Here is a 25,398-nt window from a genome sequence, read left to right as displayed (position 1 = left end):
GGGCCCACAGAGACTGCTCATGTACAGGGCCCAGAATTCTGTGCTACGCCCCTGGTTCTGGCACAAAGTGAAATTGTTCACGCGCCATTTCTGTGGCCTTACCTTAGCAAAGATAGATAAGCGGGGGAAATCCTCTACTTGCGTCTTAAACACTCGTCCGTCGTGTGTGCAGACAGCCCCGCCTCCCCAGGGAGTGACTAATATCTCAGTGAGCCGGTGAAGGACTCTGCAGGGCCTTATCGTCCAGGGCTTCAGAGCGTAGTCCTCCTCCTTCCCCGTGGACAGTATTCGACTCGAGGCAGTTACGATGGCCCCGCTCGTCAGGAGCAAACTCCTCGTTTCCTTGTGGCTTGTTGTGGCTGTGTACGCATCAGGTAGGTCGCCTTAATGTTACGGACTTAAAACCCTTTCAAACTCTTTTTAAGAGGGACATATTTTTGCCATAACCCCTCAGTTGAGACGTGTTTATAACTGACGACATAACGTTTTGCTCTGTATTTTATTTCGTATTTTGAATATTAACAAGCAATGGACCCTTTAGGGGTTCGCGCCAGCAGCATGATCACTTACAGCTCGTTTCCCTCGGTAAGGTGTGAGGGTAAAGTAACCGTGGCGGTATTAAAGTTAACTCATACTTGGCTCTGTTGTAACACTCCCATACGGGAGGTGGTGAGCCAACCCAGGCAGCATCCAACACTGACCATACGTTGTTGAGAGGAGGGAGCATCGCGAGGAAGAGCTCTGAGTTGCTGCCAGCCCGCTTGTCTTCTTCAGCACATTTGGTTTTTGTAGGTTTGAAATTATTAGAAAACGCCACCGTTCCTTTTCCCAGCGAGCCCTTCAGACACACACACACACACACACACACACACACACACACACACACACACACACACACACACACACACCCTCAGTCACACCTTCCATAAGTGGTGTGTGTGTGTTTCTGAGGGGGGGGGGGTGAGTAAGCGAAGGGAGAGAGGGGGAGAGGGAGAGACAGAGAGAGAGACAGAGACAGGCAGAGAGAGAGGGGGGGAGGGGGAGAGAGACAGGGGGGACAGAGAAGGGGAGAGAAAGGAGGGAGAGAGGAAGAGAGAGTGTGAGAGAGCGAGAATTTTAAACAACTCTATTTTACATTAAACAAAAACTCAACAATATTTCACAAGATCAAACAGCGAGAGAGAGGGAGAAACAGAGACAGAGGCAGAGGCAGAGGCAGAGACAGAGACAGAGACAGAGAGACAGAGACAGAGACAGAGACAGAGAGACAGAGAGACAGAGACAGAGACAGAGACAGAGAGACAGAGAGACAGAGACAGAGACAGACAGAGAGGCAGAGACAGAGACAGAGACAGACAGAGAGACAGAGAGACAGAGACAGACAGAGAGACAGAGGCAGAGGCAGAGACAGAGAGACAGAGACAGAGACAGAGACAGAGACAGAGACAGAGAGACAGAGAGGCAGAGACACAGAGACACAGAGACACAGAGACAGAGACAGAGAGACAGAGACAGAGACAGAGACAGAGAGACAGAGACAGAGACAGAGACAGAGAGGCAGAGACAGAGACAGAGACAGAGACAGAGACAGAGACAGAGACAGAGACAGAGACAGACAGAGAGGCAGAGACAGAGACAGAGACAGAGACAGAGAGGCAGAGACAGAGACAGAGACACAGAGACAGAGACAGAGACAGAGACAGACAGAGAGGCAGAGACAGAGACACAGAGACACAGAGACAGAGACAGAGAGACAGATAGGCAGAGACAGAGAGAGAGACAGAGAGACAGAGACAGAGGCACAGAGACACAGAGACAGAGACAGAGACAGAGAGACAGATAGGCAGAGACAGAGAGAGAGAGACAGAGAGACAGAGACAGAGGCACAGAGACAGAGAGACAGAGACAGAGACAGAGACAGAGACAGAGAGGCAGAGGCAGAGACACAGAGACAGAGGCAGAGACACAGAGACAGAGAGACAGAAACAGAGACACAGAGACAGAGAGGCAGAGACAGAGACACAGAGACAGAGAGACAGAGACAGAGAGGCAGAGACAGAGACAGAGAGACAGAGACAGAGACAGAGACAGAGACAGAGACAGAGAGACAGAGACAGAGACAGAGAGGCAAAGGCAGAGACACAGAGACAGAGGCAGAGACACAGAGACACAGAGACAGAAACAGAGACACAGACACAGAGAGGCAGAGACAGAGACACAGAGACAGAGAGGCAGAGACTGAGACACAGAAACAGAGACACAGACACAGAGAGGCAGAGACAGAGACACAGAGACAGAGAGGCAGAGACTGAGACACAGAGACAGAGAGACAGAGACAGAGAGACAGACAACAGAGGCAGAGACAGAGAGACAGAGACAGAGAGGCAGAGACAGAGACACAGAGACAGAGACACAGAGGCGGAGAGACAGAGACAGAGAGACAGAGACAGAGGCAGAGACAGAGACACAGAGACAGAGGCAGAGACAGAGACACAGAGAGACAGAGACACAGACACAGAGAGGCAGAAACACAGAGACAGAGACAGAGAGACAGAGAGACAGAGAGACAGAGACAGAGAGAGGGGGGATTGAGAGAGACAGAGAGAGACAGAGACAGAGAGACAGACACAGAGAGACAGAGAGAGGGGGGAGTGAGAGAGACAGAGACAGAGAGAGACAGAGACAGAGAGACAGACACAGAGAGACAGAGAGAGGGGGGAGTGAGAGAGACAGAGACAGAGAGAGGGGGTGAGAGAGACAGAGACAGAAAGAGAGAGCGAGCAAGCGAGAGACACAAAGATGGGGGGAGAGAGAGAGGGAGGAGAGAGAGACAGAAAGAGAGAGCGAGCGAGAGAGAGACACAGAGATGGGGGGGAGAGAGGGAGGGAGGGGGGAGAGAGAGACAGAAAGAGAGAGCGAGCGAGAGAGACACAGAGATGGGGGAGAGGGAGGAGAGAGAGAGACAGAAAGAGAGAGTGAGCGAGAGAGACGCAGAGATGGGGGGAGAGAGAGGGAGGGGGGAGAGAGAGAGAGGGAGGAGAGAGAGAGACAGGAAGAGAGAGCGCGAGAGACACACACAGAGATGGGGGGAGAGAGAGGGAGGAAGGAGAGAGAGAGAGAGGGAGGCGAGAGAGAGACAGGAAGAGAGAGAGAGCGAGAGACACAGAGATGGGGGAGAGGGAGGAGAGAGAGAGAGACAGACAGAAAGGGAGAGAGAGCGAGAGAGATGCAGAGATGGGGAGAGAGAGGGAGGGGGGGAGAGAGAGAGAGAGAGAGAGAGAGAGAGAGAGAGAGAGAGAGAGAGAGAGAGAGAGAGAGAGAGAGAGAGAGAGAGAGAGAGAGAGAGAAAGGGAGAGAGAGTGAGAGAGATGCAGAGATGGGGGAGAGAGAGGGAGGGGAGAGAGAGAGAGAGAGAGAGAGAGAGAGAGAGAGAGAGAGAGAGGGGGGGGGGGGAGGAGAGAGAGACAGGAAGAGAGACAGAGAGACACAGATATGGGGGGGGAGGGAGGGGGGAGAGAGAGAGACAGAAAGAGAGAGCGAGCGAGAGAGAGAGACACACAGAGATGGGGGGGAGAGAGGGAGGGAGGGAGGGGGGAGAGAGAGAGAGAGTAAGCTTACAGTAATTGGAGAGCAGTTAGTTCCAGCTCTTGCACTAAAAGGCATCAGCGGTTTTTATGTGCGGCTGGCCGGCGGGAAGACGTGGTGTCCCTCTGACAGAATGGGGGACGACTCGGCAGCAGGGTCAACACAGTCTTCCCATACGCCTGTCTGATCATCTGCTTCCTCTACTGTCTCAGTTTTGTCTCCTGTGGAATACATAAAGCCAGTCTGTTGGTGGTGGACTTTCACCACCGAGTCCTACAGTGGACGAGGACACACGGAAGTGTAGCGGCTCATGTGCACAGCATGGCGGATACACATGTCCGGGACAGACTCCTGACTCCACTTTATGACCCCGTCCTCCTGTTAACAGTTAACCGGTCCGCTCAGAGACCTGCTGGTCGTAAGGAAGTCCCCTGCTATCGCCGGAGCCCTTCGGCCCAGTAAATGCTTTACACGCTTGCACAACAAATGACTTGACAGAAACGTCATTTTATAACTGCTGCCTGTCATAAGGGTGAGAGCCTTGTGGAGCGTATGAAAGGTCTCCAGAAGCCAATCCAGTTTAGATATCGGCATTTTAGGTGACTGGGTGGGTCTCCCCCGGGGGGCTCCGGTTTCCTCCCACAGACCAAAGACATGTAGGTCAGGTGAGTCGGCCGTACTAACTTGTCCCTAGGTATGAATGTGTGTGTGTGATGGCCTGGTGGCCTGTCCAGGGTGTCTCCCCGCCTGCCGCCCAATGACTGCTGGGATAGGCTCCAGCATCCCCGGACCCCTGAGAGCAGGATAAGCGGTTCGGATGATGGATGGATGGATGGACGGATGGATGGATGGATGGATGGACGGATGGACGGATGGACGGCATTTTAGGTTTGCATGAGTGGGCTGTGTGTTTGAATACACAGGAACCGATGTTCCATCCATCCATTATCCGAACCACTTATCCTGCTCTCAGGGGTCCGGGGATGCTGGAGCCTATCCCAGCAGTCATTGGGCGGCAGGCGGGGAGACACCCTGGACAGGCCGCCAGACCATCACACAGCCCCCCCCCCCCCACACACACACACACACATTCACCCCTAGGGACAATTAAGTACGGCCAGTTCACCTGACCCACATGTCTTTGGACTGTGGGAGGAAACCGGATCCCCCGGAGGAAACCCACGTAGGCACGGGAAGCACATGCAAACTCCACACAGAGGACGACCCGGGACGACCCCCAGAGGCTAGGCTAAATCCAAGAACGTCCACCTCTTAAACTCCCGTGCTCCTGGTGCCGATGGAGGACTTACGCACTGACCTAGACCACTCCAACGTCGGGAAAGGCTGGGTAGACATATCATCGGGGCGGTGACGTGGGCTCCTAGTCTCATTAACGTTTCACTGACTGGTCTGGTCGGTCGGGGCGTCTGTACGGGGGAGGGGGGGTAATAGCGTGATCCCCCCGCGCGATACGTCTGCCTGGTGAAACTCCTCACTGCCAGGTGAAAAGAAGCGGCCGGTGACTCCATATGTATCGCAGGAGGCATGTGGTAGTCTGCAGCCCTCCGCAGATCTGCAGAGGGGATGGAGAAGCGACCGGCAAGGCTCGGAACAGTGGAGTAAATGGCCGGATACAATTGGGGAGAAAAAGGGGGGGGGATAAATAAATTTGTAATTAAAATTGAATTAAGCTCTCTTTCAAATCAAACATCCACAGATATGAGTGGAAAACAGGGGCGATTCTAGGATCAGACATTTAGTGGGGCTCAGCCCCTAATGAGGATGTGCCATGCATACAGTGCCTTGCAAAAGTGTTCAACCCCCCCCCGCTAAATCACACATTTCATTAGATATGACATTTTAATTTAAAACAATGCTTTTAACGAATAACCATTAAAGCTACAGTAGACCATTTTTTTGCTTTAACTCATTATGAGGTAAATGCTGATTGCACAGTGTAACGGCTATAGAATAATGGCACCATCGGCATTTAGATAGGTTCCTTATAAGCCTTGCTTTCACTGGCTTCTCGATCTCGCGGGAAAATGAAGGCTTGGTTTATGGCGCAAAGGAAGTGTGTCAACCACTACGCAACCAAAATAGAAAGAGGATAGCCCTTTTGTTTTCCTCAGTAGCCATCGATAGCAATCCCCAGTAGCGGAAATGGCGGACGGTGGACCAACGGAAGTGACGGTGGAAACTAGCCAGCAAGAGGGAAAGGGCCTCTGGTAAACGGCAGATCCTGGTAATCTCATGAACATTGATCCCCAGGCTGCATACATTTTAAGTGAGCTAATGCTAACCTCTTCCCTGGCAAACTTAACAACAAAGATGTGGTCCCAAACAGTATAAAAAGTAAAATAAACAAATCAAAAAATAAACCAATAAGATAAAGTCCTTTATAAAAGAAAAATTGAAGCTCTTCAAGCCGACGACTGGGTTTGTTCACCCCTGGGCGGGATGGCCAGCTTATCATATTTCATTTACGCCTGCTTTCTCAGGCAGCTTTCCTTTTGGGCAACAGAACTTTCCTACTCAGTTGCACAGCTTCTGAATAGTCTTCATTTATATAGATTTTTTTTTCTTCTTTTTGCTCTTTAATTTCTTGGCAAAAGAAAGTGCACTCTGTCTGTTTAAAGTGCAAAAGTGTCACGACAGTTTTTTCCTGGGCTTTCCCCCCTCCCGCTACTGACCGCTTCCCTGAGCATCGTCATATGAATGCCATCTAGTCCCAGGTTGTTTGAGAGCATTTGTCGAACCTTCCTCTCTGATTCACTCCAGTTCTCTACTTTCTTGTCCACAATCCCTTCAATTAAAATGTTTGTCCATCTGTTCCAGCTACTACAACCACTCCATCAGCTACATCCCCAAGTAATACAACTATATCCCCAACTACTACTACAGCTACATCTCCAACCACTACAGCTACATCTTCTCCAACTACTACTACAACTGGATCTCCAACTACTACAACTAGATCTCCTCCAACTACCAATACATCTGCTCCAACTACTACAAGTACACCTGCTCCTACTGCTACAGCCACACCTCCTCCTACAGGCACAGAAGCCCCAGGTGCTGTAATTTCAAAATTCTTCATTTGTAATCACATTGGTCATCTTTTTTTACATCAATAACTTCATTTTAGATGTGTCGGTGGCTAAATCCAGCAGTCCAGACCAGTGGTGGTCAGCCTTGCAGCTTGAAGGGACTATAGCATGCAGGTTTCCCCTCCAACCCAGTGCCACACTTGCTGATGTCACTAATTAGAACAGCCTCACCTGTAGGGGGGAGAAAGTTAGTGAAATCAGCTAGTATGGTGTTTGGGTAGAATGAAAACCTACACAAATTGTGCATCCCACGGCTGCTTCACCATCAAGCTGTTTTTATGCAAATGATGATATCGCATGGAGGAAAAGCTGATTTGCAAATGCAAAAAAACCCCAAACCCTCCTCAACGCTGCAAAATGTTTTTACACTAACATGGGGGGGGGGGTTCATTATGCTGATATAGATTTCATCCGATCAAGCGATGAACAGTTATGTTGGCAAAACCAGGATATTCAGTTTGCAACTTTACACAAACGTACACAGACACACACACACACATAAACAATGTTGTTTTTGATATTTCTACAGCTGGCTAATTGAGACAACACCTAATCCACAAATATCTAGATCCTGGCAGCTTTGTGTTTGCTTATTTTAATGGTTACTGTCAGTTAGTTAGGTCATACCCAGGAAAACTGATTTAAGGCATATTGTTGTGCACTGGGCAGCACGGTGGTGCAATGGTTAACGCGGTCAACTCACGGCAAGAAGGTCCTCAGTTCAAGCCCCATGGTAGTGCAACCTTGGGGGTCATCCCAGGTCGTGCTCTGTGTGGAGTTTGCATGTTCCCCCCGTGTCTATGTGGGTTTCCTCCGGGTGGTCCGGTTTTTTCCCACAGTCCAAAGACACGTAGGTCAGGTGACTCGGCCATATTAAATTGTTCCTAGTTGTGTGTGTGTGTGTGTCTGTGTGTGTGTGTGTGTGTGTGCCGGCCCTACTGTGATGGCCTGGCAGCCTGTCCAGAGTGTCTCCCCACCTGCTGCCCAATGACTGCTGGGATAGGCTCCAGCATCCCCTTGACCCTGAGAGTAGGATAAGCGGTTTGGATAATGGATGTATGGATGGATGGATGGCATTCTAGGTTTGCATGAGTGGGCTGTGTTTTTGAATACACAGGACCCGATGTTCCATCCATCCATTGTCAGAATTGTCCTATTCTGGGGCTGGACAGCTTAGTCTACTACTTGGTGACACCTGATGACCAGATTTAAGGGCTTTCACTTCTTCTGGGAAACATTCATTTTGGCCGGCTCTCAGGAGATGAAGCTCAGCATCACAGAGGCTGTGATGTAGTGGGGTTCGAGGCTTCCGCCCCTTGTAGAGAGTGCTCTGCAGCACCGAGCAGTTTCGCCCAGTTTGAAAACTGTGTGGCATCTATGGCTTGAACTGTTAGAAGGTGCTGAATGAGTCCACAGAAGATGCCTCCTTTAAGCTCTTCTGCACCTTCGGCCTCACCTTTGATTTCAGCTAAGGGCCATTGGTCTTGTGGTTTGTGGTGGAATTGAGGTCCCCGGAGCCAACGACTGGGATTGGTAAGATCAGCTATTGTCTTTCCCCGAGTAATGTCATTGCTGGGTTACTGGCGGAATCAACGTATCACCATTCCTTGCCTTGAGTGTGTTACTGGATCTCAGAAACCCTTGTCCCGATGAAGACTTTGTATCGGCAAGTGTCAGATTTAGCCAGGTAAGGACCATTGTTGAATCTGACCACAGGAATGTGTTGGTGATGTGTGGCGTCAGTTCATGATGCATGAGGGCAGACAGCTGGGCTCCACTTAATGCCACACAGAGTTTCAGCCGTGGGATGGAAATCTGGTGCCTGGGTGCCACCTTGGATCTTGCCATCACAAAGAAGACATGCATCTTCTTTCCCTCTTGCATGGTCAAGTAGTTTACTGAGCCATATGCTTGCTCTGACGTGTCACAGAATACATGAACTGTATGTTCTGTGTCTGCAATGGCCAGCTCTGAAGGTGCATAGGGCTTTGGGATGGAAATTCTGGCTAGCTGTGACAGCTCATTCTCCCAGCTAATCCAGGCCTTAGGGAGGTCAGGGGGGAGGTTTGGGTCATCCCAGCCTCTTTTCTTTGCCCATAGATGTCGCACAATGACCTCTGCTCTCGTTGTGAAGGGGATAACTAGGCCCAGGCAATCATACTCTGCTGCTAGTGCACAATAAATATTTCTCAATGTGGGAAGTTGGCTCTCCAGTAGCCTCACCTTGTAGCCAAGCTTATTGTTTTCCCAGTGCCACATTAGACAAAAGGCCATCTCCTGCAGGTTAGTTGGTTTCTCCATGAGCCACAACTCTGTACTCAGTGACTTGGTAGCAGATGACAGATGAACGATGACTGCTACACTTGGAGCTTGGGGCTGTGGTTGGTACACCGGCTGAACAGCATTTGGGTTAATTAGCTGAGATTTTGGCTGCGGCAATGTAATATTAGCTGGGTAACATGTAGACTACATTATTCCCGAGGGAGCTTGATAGTACATTGGTGGAGCGGGGGCAGTTTGGGTGTACAGCATTGAGGATCCAGGTAGTGAGAACAAAGAGTGAGGATTTGTTACTGTGGACAACTGGTGCACTGAATTTATAGAAGCAATAGACGGAGGCCAGTAGGCAGACCGAAGCGGTACAAAGGTTGGCTAGGTTGCTGAATAGCTAAGAGCTCCAGGTGCTGGAAGAGATGTTGGTTGCACCAAACCAGAGGTAGCAGACCGTTGCATCGTGGTAGCAGATGCAACAGTCTGCTACCTTTACTTTCTTCTTTGTGTGTTTGGGATGCTGTCAGTAGATGCTGTTGCTCTCCGCTCTTCCATGCTCTCACTGTGGGTGAATGTATCCGGCTCGAATGACCAATATTATAAATATATTTGTTAAACTGGGTGTGAGCACCTAATGTTATAGCTGGATCTCCGTCCACAGTGTGACTCTGATTAAGGAGTGGACACGGAAGCAGGTAATAGTTTGCAAACTTTATCTAGGCACCTGGAGAGGGGTACAAAGGATATGGATCTGTGTGGTTTCTGAAAATATAAACAGAAATAAATAAACATATATCGTTTCACATAGGCATATGATCTTATAACTCATCATCGTCATCATCATCATTATCATCAGTTCCGTAACCTATGGAGGTCATAGGAGCACAGCTGATGCCTCAACATGTTGAGCCATCATTGTGTTTCAGTACCTGGTGGTCCCTATCGCCTCTCCAGGTATGGATGGCCGTTGGTTCACAGAGGAACTCATCCGTCCTTTGACAGGTTTTGTGTTAAGTCCTGCTGGGTGTCCACACACTCTCCTCACAACAACCCAGGGGTTGAAGTGGAGGTGCCGGGTTAGTCACCGATGACCCGACGGTTGCAGTTTAACATCATACCCAGGACAAATAATTCCTTAATGCACTTCGCTAGCACGTTAATAGATCTGATGACATCACACATTTGGGAAACAAGGGTTGAAGATAACCACAATCTCTTTCCTTTAAACACTGCACTGTAATATACATGAAACTTCAATCACAAATAGTTAGCTGCATTCCACCTCATTTTCATTATCCCGGTTTGAATCCCCGTGTTGCCTCTGGCTTGGTCAGGCACCCCTACGGACACAATTGGCCGTATCTGCGGGTGAGAAGCCGGAAGGGGGTTATGTGTCCTGATCATTACATTATATTAAAGTCATTTAGCCAACGCTTTTATCCAAAGCGACTTACAATAAGTGCATTTAATGTAGGAAATCAGGAGAACTACTAGTCATCAGAGGTCATAAGTTCATCAAAACAAGCATCTAAGAGCAAAACCAGTGCTAAAGTAAAAGTGCAAGAAATATTTTTTTTTAAATGAGTGAATACAATAAGTGCTAAGAGCAAGTAGCAGGGTAGTAGTTCTTGAAGAGGTGTTTCAACCTGTGTCGAAAGAAGGGCAGTGACTCTGCTGTCCTGACATCAGTGGGGAGTTCATTCCACCACTGTGGGGCCAGGACAGAAAAGAACCGTGACTGGGTTGATCGGCAGCAGGGGCCTCTGAGCGACAGTGGTCGGGCGGGGGTGTAGGGCTTGACCATGGTCTGGAAATAAAAAGGAGCTGTTCCTTTCACTGCGCTGTAGGCTAGCACCAAAGTCTTAAACTGGATGCGAGCAACTACTGGGAGCCAGTGTAGGGACACGAAAAAAGGGGAGTTGTGTGGGAGAACTTAGGGTGGTTGAACACCAGACGAACTGCAGCTTTCTGAACAAGCTCCAGAGGTCTGATGACCGACGCCGGGGCGCCAATAAGGAGGGAGTTGCCGTAGTCCTGCCGGGAGATGACCAGAGTCTGGATGAGCACCTGTTCTGTCTCGTCGGTGAGGAATGGCCGAATCCTCTTGATGTTATAGAGGAGAAATCTGTAGGAGCAAGCAATCAATGCAACGTTTGCAGCAAACAACAGTTGGTTGTCCAGGATCACACCCAGAATCCTCGCAGTCCGAGTTGGCGTCACCACGGTGTTGTCAACTGTGATGGCTAGGTCTCTGTGTGGGCAACCTTTCCCCGTGAGAAACATCAGCTCTGTCTTGTCCAGATTGAGCTTCAGGTGGTGTGTCGCCATCCACTCCGAGATGCCAGTCAAGCACGCAGCAATGCATGTCTCTACTTCTGTGTCAGAGGGAGGGAAGGACAAGATCAGCTGGGTGTCACCGGCATAACAACGGTAAGAGAAGAAAAGCGAGCAAATAACAGAACCCAGGGATGTTGTGTATAGGGAGAACAGGAGAGGACCCAGATCCGAACCTTGTGGAACGCCTGTAGTCAGTCTACGAGGCTCCGACACATAGCCCCTCCATGTCACCTGGTAGGAGCGACCCGTCAGGTAGGATGCAAACATTGAGAGTGCAGAGCCTGTGACACCCAGCCCCTGGTCGCTGCACTAGCGCCTCCTCTGGTCGGTCGGGGCGTCTGTATGGGGGAGGGGGGTAATAGCGTGATCCTCCCACGCGATACGTCTGCCTGGTGAAACTCCTCACTGTCAGGTGAAAAGAAGCGGCTGGTGACTCCATATGTATCGGAGGAGGCATGTGGTAGTCTGCAGCCCTTCGCGAATCTACAGAGGGGATGGAGAAGCGACCGGGACGGCTCGGAAGAGTGGAGTAACTGGCCGGATACAATTGGGGAGAAAAAGGGGGGAAAATTAAAAAAAATAATTGTAATTAAAATTGAATTAAGCTCTCTTTCAAATCAAACACCCACAGATATGAGTGGAAAACAGGGACAATTGTAGGATGACATTTAGTGGGGCTCAGCCCCTAATGAGGATGTGCCATGCATACAGTGCCTTGCAAAAGTGCTCAACACCCCCCCCTAAATCACACATTTCATTGGATATTAAATTTTAATTTAAAACAATATTTTTAACGAATAAACATTAAAGCTACAGTAGACCTTTTTTTTTTGCTTTAACTCATTATGAAGTAAATGTTGATTGCGCAGTGTAACGGCTATAGAATAATGGCACCATCGGCATTTAGATAGGTTCCCTATAAGCCTTGCTTTCACTGGCTAGATGATCTCGCAGGAAAATGAAGGCTTGGTTTATGGCACAAAGGAAGTGTGTCAACCACTACTCAACCAAAATAGAATCAGGATAGCACTTTTGTTTTCCTCAGTAGCCATTGATAGCAATCCCCAGTAGCGGAAATGGCGGACGGTGGACCAATCTAAGTGACAGTGGAAACTAGCCAGCAAGAGGAAAAGAACCTCTGGTAAATGGCAGATCATGGTAATCTCATGAACATTGATCCCCAGGCTGCATATATTATAAGTGAGCTAATGCTAACCTCTTCCATGGCAAATTTAACAACAAAGATGTGGTGCTGTTATTTGGATGTTATTTGGACACATAAAACAAACAAAAACAGTATAACAAGTAAAATCAATCAATCAATCAATCAATCAATCAATCAATCAATCAATCAATCAATAAGATAAAGTCCTTTATAAAAGAAAAAAATAACCTTGAAGCTCTTTAAGCCGATGATTGAGTTTGTTCACCCCTGGGCGGGATGGCCAGCTTATCATATTTAATTTACGCCTGCTTTCTCAGGCAGCTTTCCTTTTGGGCAACAGAACTTTCCTACTCAGTTGCACAGCTTCTGAATAGTCTTCATATCTACCACTGGAGATCCACTGGTCTGCAGTCCAGACCAGTGGTGGTGGTCAGCCTTGCACCTTGAAGGGACTGTAGTATTCAGGTTTCCCCTCCAACCCAATGCCACACTTGCTGATTTCACTCATTAGAACAGCCTCAACTGTGTGTGTGTGTGTGTGTGTGTGGGGGGGTTAGTGACATCAGCTAGTATGGTGTTTGGGTGGAATTAAAACCTACACCATTTTTGCATCCCATAGCTGCTTCACCATCAAGCTGGTTCTATGCAAATGATGATATCGCATGGGGGAAAAGCTGATTGTAAATGCAACCCCCCCCCCCAACAAAACCTCCTCAACACTTCTTGGCAGAAGGAAGTGCACTCTGTCTGTTTAAAGTGCAAAAGTGGTACTTCTTCCTCGGCTTTCCCCCCTCCCGCTACTGACCGCTTCTCTGAGCATCGTCATATGAATGCCATCTAGGCCCAGGTTGCTTGAGAGCATTTGTCGAACCTTCCTCTCTGATTCACTCCTTTCTAGTCCACAATCCCATCAATTTAAATGTTTGTCATCTGTTCCAGCTACTACAACCACTCCACCAACTACAGCCCCAAGTAAGACAACTACACCCCCAACGACAACTACAACTACAACCGTATCTATGCCAATTACAACTAAATCTCCAACTACTACCACTAAATCTTCTCCAACTACCACTACAACTACATCTCGTCCAACTACTACTACAACTACATCTCCAACTACTACTACTACATCTTCTCCAACTACTACTACAACTCCATCTCCTCCAACTCCAACTCCAACTACTACAACTACATCTCCAACTACTACAACTACAACTACATCTCCAACTACTACAACTACATCTCCTCCAACTACCACTACAACTACATCTCCAACTAGTACAACTACAACTACATCTCCAACTACTACAACTACAACTACATCTCCAACTACTACTAAAACGACATCTCCAACTACTACAACTACATCTTCTCTAAGTACTACTACAGCTACATCTCCAACTACTACAACTACATCTTCTCCAACTACTACTAAAACGACATCTCCAACTTCTACAACTACATCTTCTCCAACTACTACTATAACTGCATCTCCAACTACTACAACTACATCTTCTCCAACTACTACTACAACTGCATCTCCAACTACTACAACTACATCTTCTCCAACTACTACTACAACTACATCTCCAACAACTACAACTACATCTCCAACTACTACAACAACATATTCTCCAACTACTACTACAACTACATCTCCAACTTCTACAACTACATCTTCTCCAACTACTACTACAACTGCATCTCCAACTACTACAACAACATCTTCTCCAACTACTACTACAACTACATCTCCAACTACTACAACTAAATCTTCTCCAACTACTACTACAACAACATCTCCAACTACTACAACTACATCTTCTCCAACTACTACTACAACTACATATCCAACTACTACAACTAAATCTTCTCCAACTACTACTACAACAACATCTCCAACTACTACAACTGGATCTAATCCAACTACTACATCTCCAACGACAACAACTACATCTTCTTCAACTACTACTACAACTGCATCTCCAACTACTACAACTACATCTTCTCCAACTACTACTACAACTACATCTCCAACTACTACAACTAAATCTTCTCCAACTACTACTACAACAACATCTCCAACTGCTACAACTACATCTTCTCCAACTACTACTACAACTACATCTCCAACTACTACAACAAAATCTTCTCCAACTACTACTACAACATCTCCAACTACTACAACTAAATCTTCTCCAACTACTACTACAACAACATCTCCAACTACTACAACTGGATCTCATCCAACTACTACATCTCCAACGACAACAACTACATCTTCTCCAGCTACTACTACAACTGCATCTCCTACTACTACAACTACATCTTCTCCAACTACTACTACAACTACATCTCCAACTACTACAACTAAATCTTCTCCAACTACTACTACAATAAAATCTCCAACTACTACAACTACATCTTCTCCAACTACTACTACAACTACATCTCCAACTACTACAACTAAATCTTCTGCAACTACTACTACAACATCTCCAACTACTACAACTAAATCTTCTCCAACTACTACTACAACAACATCTCCAACTACTACAACTGGATCTCATCCAACTACTACATCTCCATCGACAACAACTACATCTTCTCCATCTACTACTACAACTACATCTCCAACAACAACAACTACATCTTCTCCAACTACTACAACTACACATGCTCCTACTACTACAGTCATACCTCCTGCTACAAGCACAGAAGCCCCAGGTGCTGTAATTACACAATTATTCATTTGTCATCACATTGGTCATCTTTTTTGCTTCAACAACTTCATTTTAGATGTGTCTGTGCAGTCCAGACCAGTGGTGGTCAGCCTTGCACCTTGAAGGGAGTATAGTATTCAGGTTTCCCCTCCAACCCAATGCCACACTTGCTGATGTCACTAATTAGAACAGCCTCAACTGTTTGTGTGTGTGTGTGTGTGTGGGGGGGGGGGTTAGTGAAATCAGCTAGTATGGTGTTTGGGTGGAATGAAAACCTACACAATTTTTGTATCCCATAGCTGCTTCACCATCAAGCTGGTTCTATGCAAATGATGATATCGCATGGAGGAAAAGCTGATCGTAAATGCAACCCCCCCCCCAACAAAACCTCTTCAACACTGCAAAATATTTTTACACTAACATGGGGGGTGGGGTGGGGGGGGGTTCATTTGCTGATATAGATTTCATCCAATCAAGCGATGAACAGTTAAGTTGGCAAAACCAAGATATTCAGTTTGCAACTTTACGCAAACATACACAGACACACACACACACATAAACAGTGAACCCTGAAGACAAACGTTGTTTTTGATATTTCTACAGCTGGCTAATTGAGACAACACCTAATCCACAAATATCTAGATCCTGGCAGCTTTGTGTTTGCTTATTTTAATGGTTACTGTCAGTTAGTTGGGACATACCCAGGAAAACTGATTTAAGGCATATTGTTGTGCACTGGGCGGCACGGTGGTGCAGTGGTTAGCGCGGTCACCTCACAGCAAGAAGGTCCTCGGTTCGAGCCCCGGGTAGTGCAACCCTGGGGGGTCATCCCAGGTCGTGCTCTGTGTGGAGTTTGCATGTTCTCCCCGTGTCTATGTGGGTTTCCTCCGGGTGCTCCTGTTTCTTCCCACAGTCCAAAGACACGTAGGTCAAGTGAATCAGCCGTACTAAATTGTCCCTATGTGTGTGTTTGTGTGTGTGTGTGTGTGTCTCTCGGCCCTACTGTGATGGCCTGGCTGCTTGTCCAGGGTGTCTCCCCACCTGCCGCCCAATGACCACTGGGATAGGCTCCAGCATCCCCACGACCCTGAGAGTTGGATAATGGATGGATGGATGGCATTTTAGGTTTGCATGAGTGAGCTGTGTTTTTGAATACACAGGATCTCCATTATCCGAATTGTCAGATATTGTCGGAATTGTCCTATTCTGGGGCTAGACAGCTTAATCTACTGCTTGGTGACACCTGTTGACCAGATTTAAGGGCTTTCTCTTCTTCTGGGAAACATTCATTCTGGCAGGCTCTCAGGAGATGAAGCTCAGCATCAGAGCTTAGCAGGCTGTGATGTTGTGGGGTTCGAGGCTTCCGCCCCTTGTACAGAATGTTCTGCAGCACCGAGCAGTTCCGCCCAGTTTGAAAACTGTGTGGCATCTATGGCTTGAACTGTTAGAAGATGCTGAGTGAGTCCACAGAAGATGCCTCCTTTAAACTCTTCTGCACCTTCGGCCTCACCTGTGATTTCAGCCAAGGGCCATTGGTCCTCTGGTTTGTGGCCGAATTGAGGTTCCCAGAGCCAACATCTGGGATTGGTAAGATCAGCTATTGTCTTTCCCCGAGTAAAGTCATAATGTATCACCATTCCTTGCCTTGAGTGATTTCCTGGATCTCAGAAACCCTTGTCCCGATGAATACTTTGAATCCACAAGAATCATATTTAGCCAGGTAAGGACCGTTGTTGAGTCGGACCACAGGAATGTGTTGATGATGTGTGGCGTCAGTTCATGATGCATGAGGGCAGACAGCTGGGCTCCACTTAATGCCACACAGAGTTTCAGCCATGGGATGGAAATCTGGTGCCTGGGTGCCACCTTGGATCTTGCCATCACAAAGAAGACATGTATCTTCTTTCCTTCTTGCATAGTCAAGTAGGTTACTGAGCCATATGCTTGCTCTGACGTGTCACACAATACATGAACTGTATGTTCTGTGTCTGCAATGGCCAGCTCTGGTGGTGCATAGGGCCTTGGAATGGAAATGCTGGCTAGCTGTGGCAGCTAGCCACAGCTAGCCAGCCTATTTTCTTGCCCACAAATGTCACACAATGACCTTCACTGTCGTCGTGAAGGAGGTAACTAGGCCGCCTAGTTACCTCCTTCACGAATTCGGGGGGCAGTCCGGGATCAACCGTCACCAGTCCCACACATTCAGTTAAGATATCAACCAACCTCAGAGCCATGGCCTTCACACCCCCCCACTATGGGCCTCCCAGCACCTCAGCCTGCTCAAGGGACAAGCAGGCAAACCAAAAAGGATGACAAAACTCGATGCAAGGCCAGTCAGTCAGTTGTCAGACATAAGAGATCCAAAATGTCTCTGTTTATTCTGCAAGAGTGTAGAAAATGGATAAGCAACATGGTCCAGAAAGGTGTGGTGTGGGTGCAGGTCTTTGTTCCAACAAAGCAGTTACACACCCGATTCTATTAGTCAACCAATAGTCTTTGCTAAGGACCTTAATTTGTAGACTCGAGTGTATAACTCCTTGGTTGGAACAAAGACCTGCACCCACACCGGACCTTTCTGGACCATGTTGCCTATCCCTGGTGTAGAACGTTATCTCTCCCAGTGCCCCAACATTGCAACATTGCTGAGGGAAAACGTTGAAGGAAATGTGGCTGTATAAGCCACATCACAGGGGAATGCACACTAAAGAGAGTCTGTAGTGAATCCCGGGAAATACACCTCAACGTTCTTCATTGTTATCGCCAAGGCAGGTTCAGGGGTTTATCTCATCACTCCTTCAACTAGAGCTGCATTCACCCCAGCCAAGCAGGGTAGAAGGGTCTACTTAAAGTTGAGCTAGTAATTGTGAGCCATGGAAACAAGTCACTAGACGCTCATGCACTAAACACTCATGCAGTATTGGACGATGGCAGAATAATGGCACCATCGGCATTTAGATAGGTTCCCTATAAGCCTTGCTTTCACTGGCTTCACGATCTCGTGGGAAAATGAAGGCTTGGTTTATGGCGCAAAAGAAGTGTGTCAGCCACTACGCAACCAAAATAGAAAGAGGATAGCACTTCTGTTTTCCTCAGTAGCCATCGATAGCAATCCCCAGTAGCAGAAATGGCGGACGGTGGACCAATGGAAGTGACAGCGGAAACTAGCCAGCAAGAGGGAAAGAACCTCTGGTAAATGGCAGATCCTGGTAATCTCATGAACATTGATCCTGAGCCTGCATATTATCACAGCAACTACATCAACTACATCCATCCCCACAAATATAGTAACACCTACTCCAACTACTGCAACCACACTTGCTCTATCTTCTACAACCGTATCACCCCCAACTACTACACCCTCATCAACTACTACAACTACATCTGTTCCAACAACTATTGCTACCACTAGATGCTTTTCAACTACTACAACCAGAATAATTCCAACTACACCAACTACAGCTCCAGCTTCTACAACTACATCTTCTCCAACTACTACAACTAGATCTTCTCCAACTACTACTACAACTACAGCTCCAACTACTACAACTATCTCCGCAATTACTACTACATCTGCTCCAACTACTACAACTAGATCTCCTCCAACTACTACATCTCCAACGACAACAACTACATCTTCTCCAACTACTACAACTACACATGCTCCTATTACTACAGCCATACCTCCTCCTACAAGCACAGAAGCCCCAGGTGCTGTAATTACAAGATTCTTCATTTGTAATCCCATTGGTCATCTTTTTCTACATCAATAACTCCATTTTAGATGTGTCGGTGGATGACTCCAGCAGTCCAGACCAGTGGTGGTCAGCCTTGCAGCCTATGCAGGTTTCCCCTCCAACCCAATGCCACACTTGCTGATGTCACTAATTAGAACAGCCTCAACTGTGTGTGTTTGTGTGTGTGTGGGGGGGGGGTAGTGAAATCAGCTAGTATGGTGTTTGGGTAGAATGAAAACCTACCCAGTTTTTGCATCCCATAGCTGCTTCACCATCAAGCTGTTTTTATGCGAATGATGATATCACATGCAGGAAAAGCTGATTGAAACCTCCTCAACACTGCAAAATGTTTTACCACTAACATGGGGGGGGGTTCATTATGCTGATATAGATTTCATCCGATCAAGCGATGAACAGTTATGTTGGCAAAACCAAGATATTCAGTTTGCAACTTTACGCAAACATACACAGACACACACACACACACATAAACAGTGAACCTTGAAGACAAATGTTGTTTTTGATATTTCTACAGCTGGCTAATTGAGACAACACCTAATCCACAAATATCTAGATCCTGGCAGCTTTGTGTCTGCTTATTTTAATGGTTACTGTCAGTTAGTTAGGTCATACCCAGGAAAACTGATTTAAGGCATATTGTTGTGCACTGGGCGGCACGGTGGTGCAGTGGTTAGCGCGGTCGCCCCACGGCAAGAAGGTCCTGGGTTCGAGCCCCAGGGTAGTGCAACCTTGGGGGTCATCCCAGGTCGTGCTCTGTGTGGAGTTTGCATGTTCTCCCCGTGTCTGCGGTGGGTTTCTTCCGGATGCTCCGGTTTCCTCCCACAGTCCCAAGACATGTAGGTCAGGTGACTCGGCCGTACTAAATTGTCCCTAGGTGTGAATGTGTGTGTGAGTCGGGCCTGCTGTGATGGCCTGGCAGCCTGTCCAGGGCGTCTCTCCGCCCAAAGACTGCTGGGATAGCCTCCAGCATCCCCGTGACTTTGAGAGTAGGATAAGCGCCTTGGATAACGGATGGATGTTGTGCGCTGCTCATTCAGGCCATAACAAAGGGTGCGGTATACAAAGTATCGATTTCCAAACAATTATTTTTATTTAAAAAAAATAAAATCAAGACATGGAGTGTGCAATCAGTTGTCCGTATGATGGGAGCAAGTATATGGATGCAGCGAAAGCTGTACGGTGGGCGCAGGTGCTGACGGGCGCATCAACCAAACGAACAACGCCAGACGGAAAAAGGTCCCGAGCCACAAGCCAGCCAGGAAGTGAACGCAGCCAAGCTTACACGTGTTCCCCCCTCAGGTTTGGTCAGTCCACTACTGATGAGTTTGCAGGCATTCAGGCAGGCAAGGAGGCGAGGTCTGGAAACGAGAAACAGAGACACGCGGGCACCAAGTCCTGAGGTCAGATGGCCCAGAGCTGCTCCAGCACTCCCTCGCGTTCAGTCAATCATCTGAATGCTGCGAATTATCAAATTAAGATGACGGCTTGATAAAGGTGTAAACACGTTTGCAGATGACGCCATCTCTTCAATGATCCGAGTTCGCAAGACTCGTGTGGTAGTCGAGCTGTGGAACGGAAGTGACGTTGCACGAGGAAGTGCCGCGTGACCCTTTCTGCTTCCCTCGTTATGTTCTCTGGTTAACGGTACACTCTTCAGAACATCTGTGCTCAGTGTGTGAGTGCGCTCCAGCAGTGTGGTTGTGTGCCCCACTCACCTTGTTGTCCTGTTGCTTCTGGGTCACATGTCCGCGGCCAAATCGCCGACTTCTTGGTGCATGCGCACAATCAATACGCCCCAAGAAGTCTGCTTATGTTTCACACAGACCCCATTACACCGAATGACTCGTAAAAAAACATAGGTCTGTTAGTTACCTTACGCTTGTCGATTTACACCTTCCTTTTTTCTTTTTTTTGGGGGGGGGGTAATTTCCCCCCCTTTTTTTCGCCCCACTTGTATCTGGCCAATTACCCCACTCTTCCAAACCGTGCCGGTCGCTGCTCCACCCCCTCTGCTGATCCGGGGAGGGCTGTAGACTACCACGTGCCTCCTCCCATACATGTGGAGTCACCAGCCGCTTCTTTTCACCTGACAGTGAGGAGTTTCGCCAGGGGGACTGTAGAACCTGATAATGTAATAAATCCCCGATAATGTAATAACTTCCTGATAATGTAATAAAGTGCATTTCCCGATAATGTAATAAACTTTTTACCGATAATGTAATAAAGTATTGCATTAACAGGAGGTTATTACATGATCAGGTTAGCCTTCATTTTGCAGGTCCTGATAATGTAATAATTTCCCAATATTGTAATAATTTAACAGCAGACCACCTATTAATGGGTTCAAGTGGTGACACTGTGTTGGCAACTCTAGCGCCAGAGCTCTAGCGCCACCAACAGGACAAAGTTGGACATGCAAATGCACTTTATAACATTATCACGAAGTTATTACATTATCAGGTTTTATTGCATTTTCAATGGACTCAAGAGCAGATTTGTATTACATTATCAGGTTCTACAGGGACCTAGCGAGTGGGAGGATCACGCGATTCCCCCGAGTCCCGTCCCCCCTCCAGCAGGCGCCCCGACCGACCAGAGGAGGCGCTAGTGCAGCAGCGACCAGGACACATACCCACATCCGCTTCCCACCCGCAGACACGGCCAACTGTGCGCGTAGGGACGCCCGACCAAGCCGGAGGTGACACGGGGATTCGAACTGGCGATCCCCGTGTTGATAGACAAAGGAAGTAGACCGCTACCCGGACGTCCCGATTTAGACCTTAATTTGACAAAGACTTTGATTAGGGTGTTTACTTGACGGCTGCACTAATCAAATTATTGCCCGGAACGATTAAAATCATTTGTTAATGGAATTTCAAATCACTGAATGAAGCGGCGACCCGGAAGAGGGTGGGGGTAGGCCACTTTGAAGGAGAAGCGAAGCTGCAATTACCAACCGAGCAGATAAAGCCCGTAAAACACACCAGCACACACAACAACATCAGTAACAACTAAAAGCCATGAAAACATCCATGTCAGTTTGACTGGCAATGGAGAAAGTGCTGATGTGGCAGCACTGGCGACTCACGTCCGTCTGGGTTTTGGATCGTTCAAATATTATTGAAATGATAACGTATCACCGGTAGTCGAGCGGTTAGCGATGTCTCCTGCGGTGCGGGCGACACGGGTTCGCTTCCCGGCCGCGGCAGTTTCTGTGGTTGCGTTGTCCCCCGAATTCCCTGTAATATTTATATAAACATACTATATATAAACATACTATATATAAAACATATAGTATAAACATACTATATATATATATATAGCTGATGAGGTTTTTTCCTATATCTATCTTAATATTTCGCTCCTCATTTGTTGGGCACTCTTACCAACACCACTGATGGTTTCCGAGAAAAAAAACAGCTATATATATTTTGTTATATATATGCATTATTGTAACTTTAAGGCGAAGATAATTTGGTCAGCGTTTGTCATAAAGCACTGCCTGTTAGACAAAGCACCAGCAGTAAAATAGTCATAACTGAAAGGAGTTACGTTAAGGAGTAAAATTATTTGAATGGGTTTTACCTTTTCTGCTTTAGGTCTTACACAAGTTATCTCTTATGAATACATCTTTTATGCCAGGCATTTTTCCCCTGAGCTGAGTACAATTTCAAAGATGGCACACAATCAAAATAGAAATAAGTTCTTGCAGTGACTCTCTGTAGTGGATCTTAGGTATTCTATGATGACAATCCACCACATTATACTGGCTGGATCCTCTATGCGTTACAGATATTGAATGATGACGTTTAATGATTTGCTTCTCCCCCCCCAAAACCAATTCTGGCTTCTCCAACCACAGTAACACAAGGGTCATCAACCACGTCATCAACCACACTGTCACCAACAAGTACAGAATCTTCGAATGAAACATCTCCAGATACTCCAGGCACAGCAGCTCCTGTAACCACACAACCCGCAGGTATCGTACTCGCAGCGGCCTCAGCTGCAACCGTAGCAGTCAACTCTAGTCCTATGGATTTTTTTAAGTTGAGCGTCCTGAGGGTTGGTCCAGTCACCCAGACCAGTTGTAGCTAAACCCTATGCCGTAGAGGGCCAAGGCTAGGCAAGTTTCACTTCAATCAAATTCCACACCAGCTGATTTCACCAACTACTAGTACAGTCCCTTAAGGGCGGTACCTAGTGAAACCAGTTCCTGTGCTTGGTCGGAATTAAGACGTGAATATTTGTTTTCATCAAGCTCCTTTTTTTTTTTTGGCAAACTTTTGAAGACCAATAAAAGAAAACCTTAACCTAAGAAATCTCAAAACGTTTAGAGATCCCTTTAGGTGGAATTCCCCCCTTGTTTTACCTTGAATATTTTGGCATATGCAGTCCTGAACTTAGGGACATTTTGATCGACATCTGATTTTAATCCACTTAAGATTTGATTGGAAACACAGCACGTGGTTGCAAATCACCGCAGCAGATATATTATACAACTGTGTGATGTCTGTGATGTTCAAGATCCTTGTTCTTCAAACCCATGCGAGGGCGGGAGCACCTGCGAGAGGCGTGCAGGTCAAAACTTCACCTGCCTGTGCTTGGCCGGCCAATCCTACAATAAGGTGCAGCGCCGCTGTGAGGACGGTGAGTATGTGTGGTACACCATAATACTCCTGTTACATGAGACTGTCCCGCTGTCATCACTACATGCAAAACACTGAAATGACTTGAGTGTTATTACTTACTCTCTAAAGCTTGTACTTATCTTCCTGGCGCATGGAGGATGTAATTAACATTAAAGCCCTATCTGCACAGTATATATGCTAATATGTATAAACTGCTGGTCCTTACTACATTGCTAGCTCGGCGCCTGATGCTCTTAAATTGGAGGAGCTCAAGACCCCCATCCCATGTCAGACGGATCAGGGGTGTTATGTTTTATCTTGAGTTGGAAAAGATAAGGGCGCCCGGGTGGCGTGGCGGTCTATTCCGTTGCCTACCGACACGGGGATCGCCGGTTCGAATCCCCGCGTTACCTCCGGCTTGGTCGGGCGTCCCTACAGACACAATTGGCCGTGCCTGCGGGTGGGAAGCCGGATGAGGGTGTGTGTCCTGGTCGCTGCACTAGCGCCTCCTCTGGTCAGCCAGGGCGCCTGTTCGGGGAGGAATTCAGGGGAATAGCGTGATCCTCCCACGTGCTACGTCCCCCTGGCGAAACTCCTCACTGTCAGGTGAAAAGAAGCGGCTGGCGACTCCACATGTATCGGAGGAGGCGTGTGGTAGTCTGCAGCCCTCCCCGGATCGGTAGAGGGGGCGGAGCAGCCACCGGGACGGCTCGGAAGAGTGGAGTAATTGGACGGGTCCAATTGGGGAGAAAAGGGGGGGGGGGGCTAGTATTGACTGAAACACCTCTCTATATACACAGTGATCATCCATCTCATGGATGGGTTCATCCTGTGTTAATCCACCATGTCGGCGTCCGTACTATCAAAACTCTAGACCAGACGAGCTGGTCTTTACCTCTGCTTTCTGAGATCCTGCAGCGGCTGGAAGAGAAATGCTCATGACGTCATGTTAAGAGTAGATTATGTCCTGCTTTAGCCAAGGTGTTCCCTGGATATTTTGACCTGCCCAATGAGCCCTGCACAGAAGAATTAAGGAAAAAAGATTCTCAGCAGTTCCAGGACTTGTCTCAAAAAATCACCAAAGCGGTAAGCCACCAAACCGCCCTGGTTTTCACCACTTTGTGTGTGTGTGTGTGTTCATCTTACTATCTTTTAAGATACAAGGTTTGGAATACCAGCAAGAACAAAAATAAACGAATGAGCTCCTGAATAAATGAATGAATCATTAATATCTGTCTTATGATAATATGCAGAACTGGTACTTGGCCATTCTGATTCATTCGGCTCTGAGCAGTGGTGATGGACAGGTTGCTGGACGAGATCAGGCAGGAGTCTCCGTGGACTGCAGATGACATTGTGATCTGTAGCGAGAGTAGGGTGCAGGTGGAGGAGAGCCTGGAGAGGTGGAGGTATGCACTGGAGAGAATAGGAATGAAAGTCAGTAGGAGCAAGACGGAATAACTATACTACATGAATGAGAGGGAGGACGGTGGAATGGTGAGGATGCAAGGAGTAGAGGTGTTGAAGGCGGATGAGTTTAAATACTTGGGTTCAACTGTCCAAAGTAACGGGGGGTGCAGAAGAGAGGTGAAGAAGAGAGTGCAGGCAGGGTGGAGTGGGTGGAGAAGAGTGTCAGGAGTGATTTGTGACAGAAGGGTACCAGCAAGAGTTAAAGGGAAGGTTTACAAGATGGTAGTGAGACCAGCTATGTTATATGGTTTGGAGACAGTGGCACTGATGAAAAGACAGGAGGAGGAGCTGGAGGTGGCAGAGTTGAAGATGATAAGATTTTCATTGGGAGTGACGAAGAAGGACAGG

At 47.6% G+C, this 25,398-nt stretch overlaps 1 protein-coding gene across 1 annotated transcript in view; it reads left to right on the top strand.

Annotated features, from left to right (window-relative positions):
* Positions 1–244: 244 nt before the first annotated feature.
* LOC130127723 (mucin-13-like) overlaps positions 245–25,398 on the top strand; it is a 35,278-nt gene continuing 10,124 nt past the window's right edge. Inside the window, exons 1-5 of the mRNA XM_056297442.1 lie at positions 245–374; positions 6,424–6,660; positions 22,812–22,931; positions 23,477–23,599; positions 24,557–24,666. Coding sequence (XP_056153417.1) covers positions 308–374; positions 6,424–6,660; positions 22,812–22,931; positions 23,477–23,599; positions 24,557–24,666 — 657 coding nt within the window. The 5' untranslated portion in view covers positions 245–307. The remainder of the gene's footprint in view (positions 375–6,423; positions 6,661–22,811; positions 22,932–23,476; positions 23,600–24,556; positions 24,667–25,398) is intronic.

Source organism: Lampris incognitus, chromosome 17, assembly GCF_029633865.1.
Source record: "Lampris incognitus isolate fLamInc1 chromosome 17, fLamInc1.hap2, whole genome shotgun sequence".
In the NCBI taxonomy this organism is placed as follows: domain Eukaryota; kingdom Metazoa; phylum Chordata; class Actinopteri; order Lampriformes; family Lampridae; genus Lampris; species Lampris incognitus.
The sequence above is the reverse complement of the archived record's forward strand: the minus strand, read 5'-3'. Positions and strand labels throughout refer to the sequence as shown.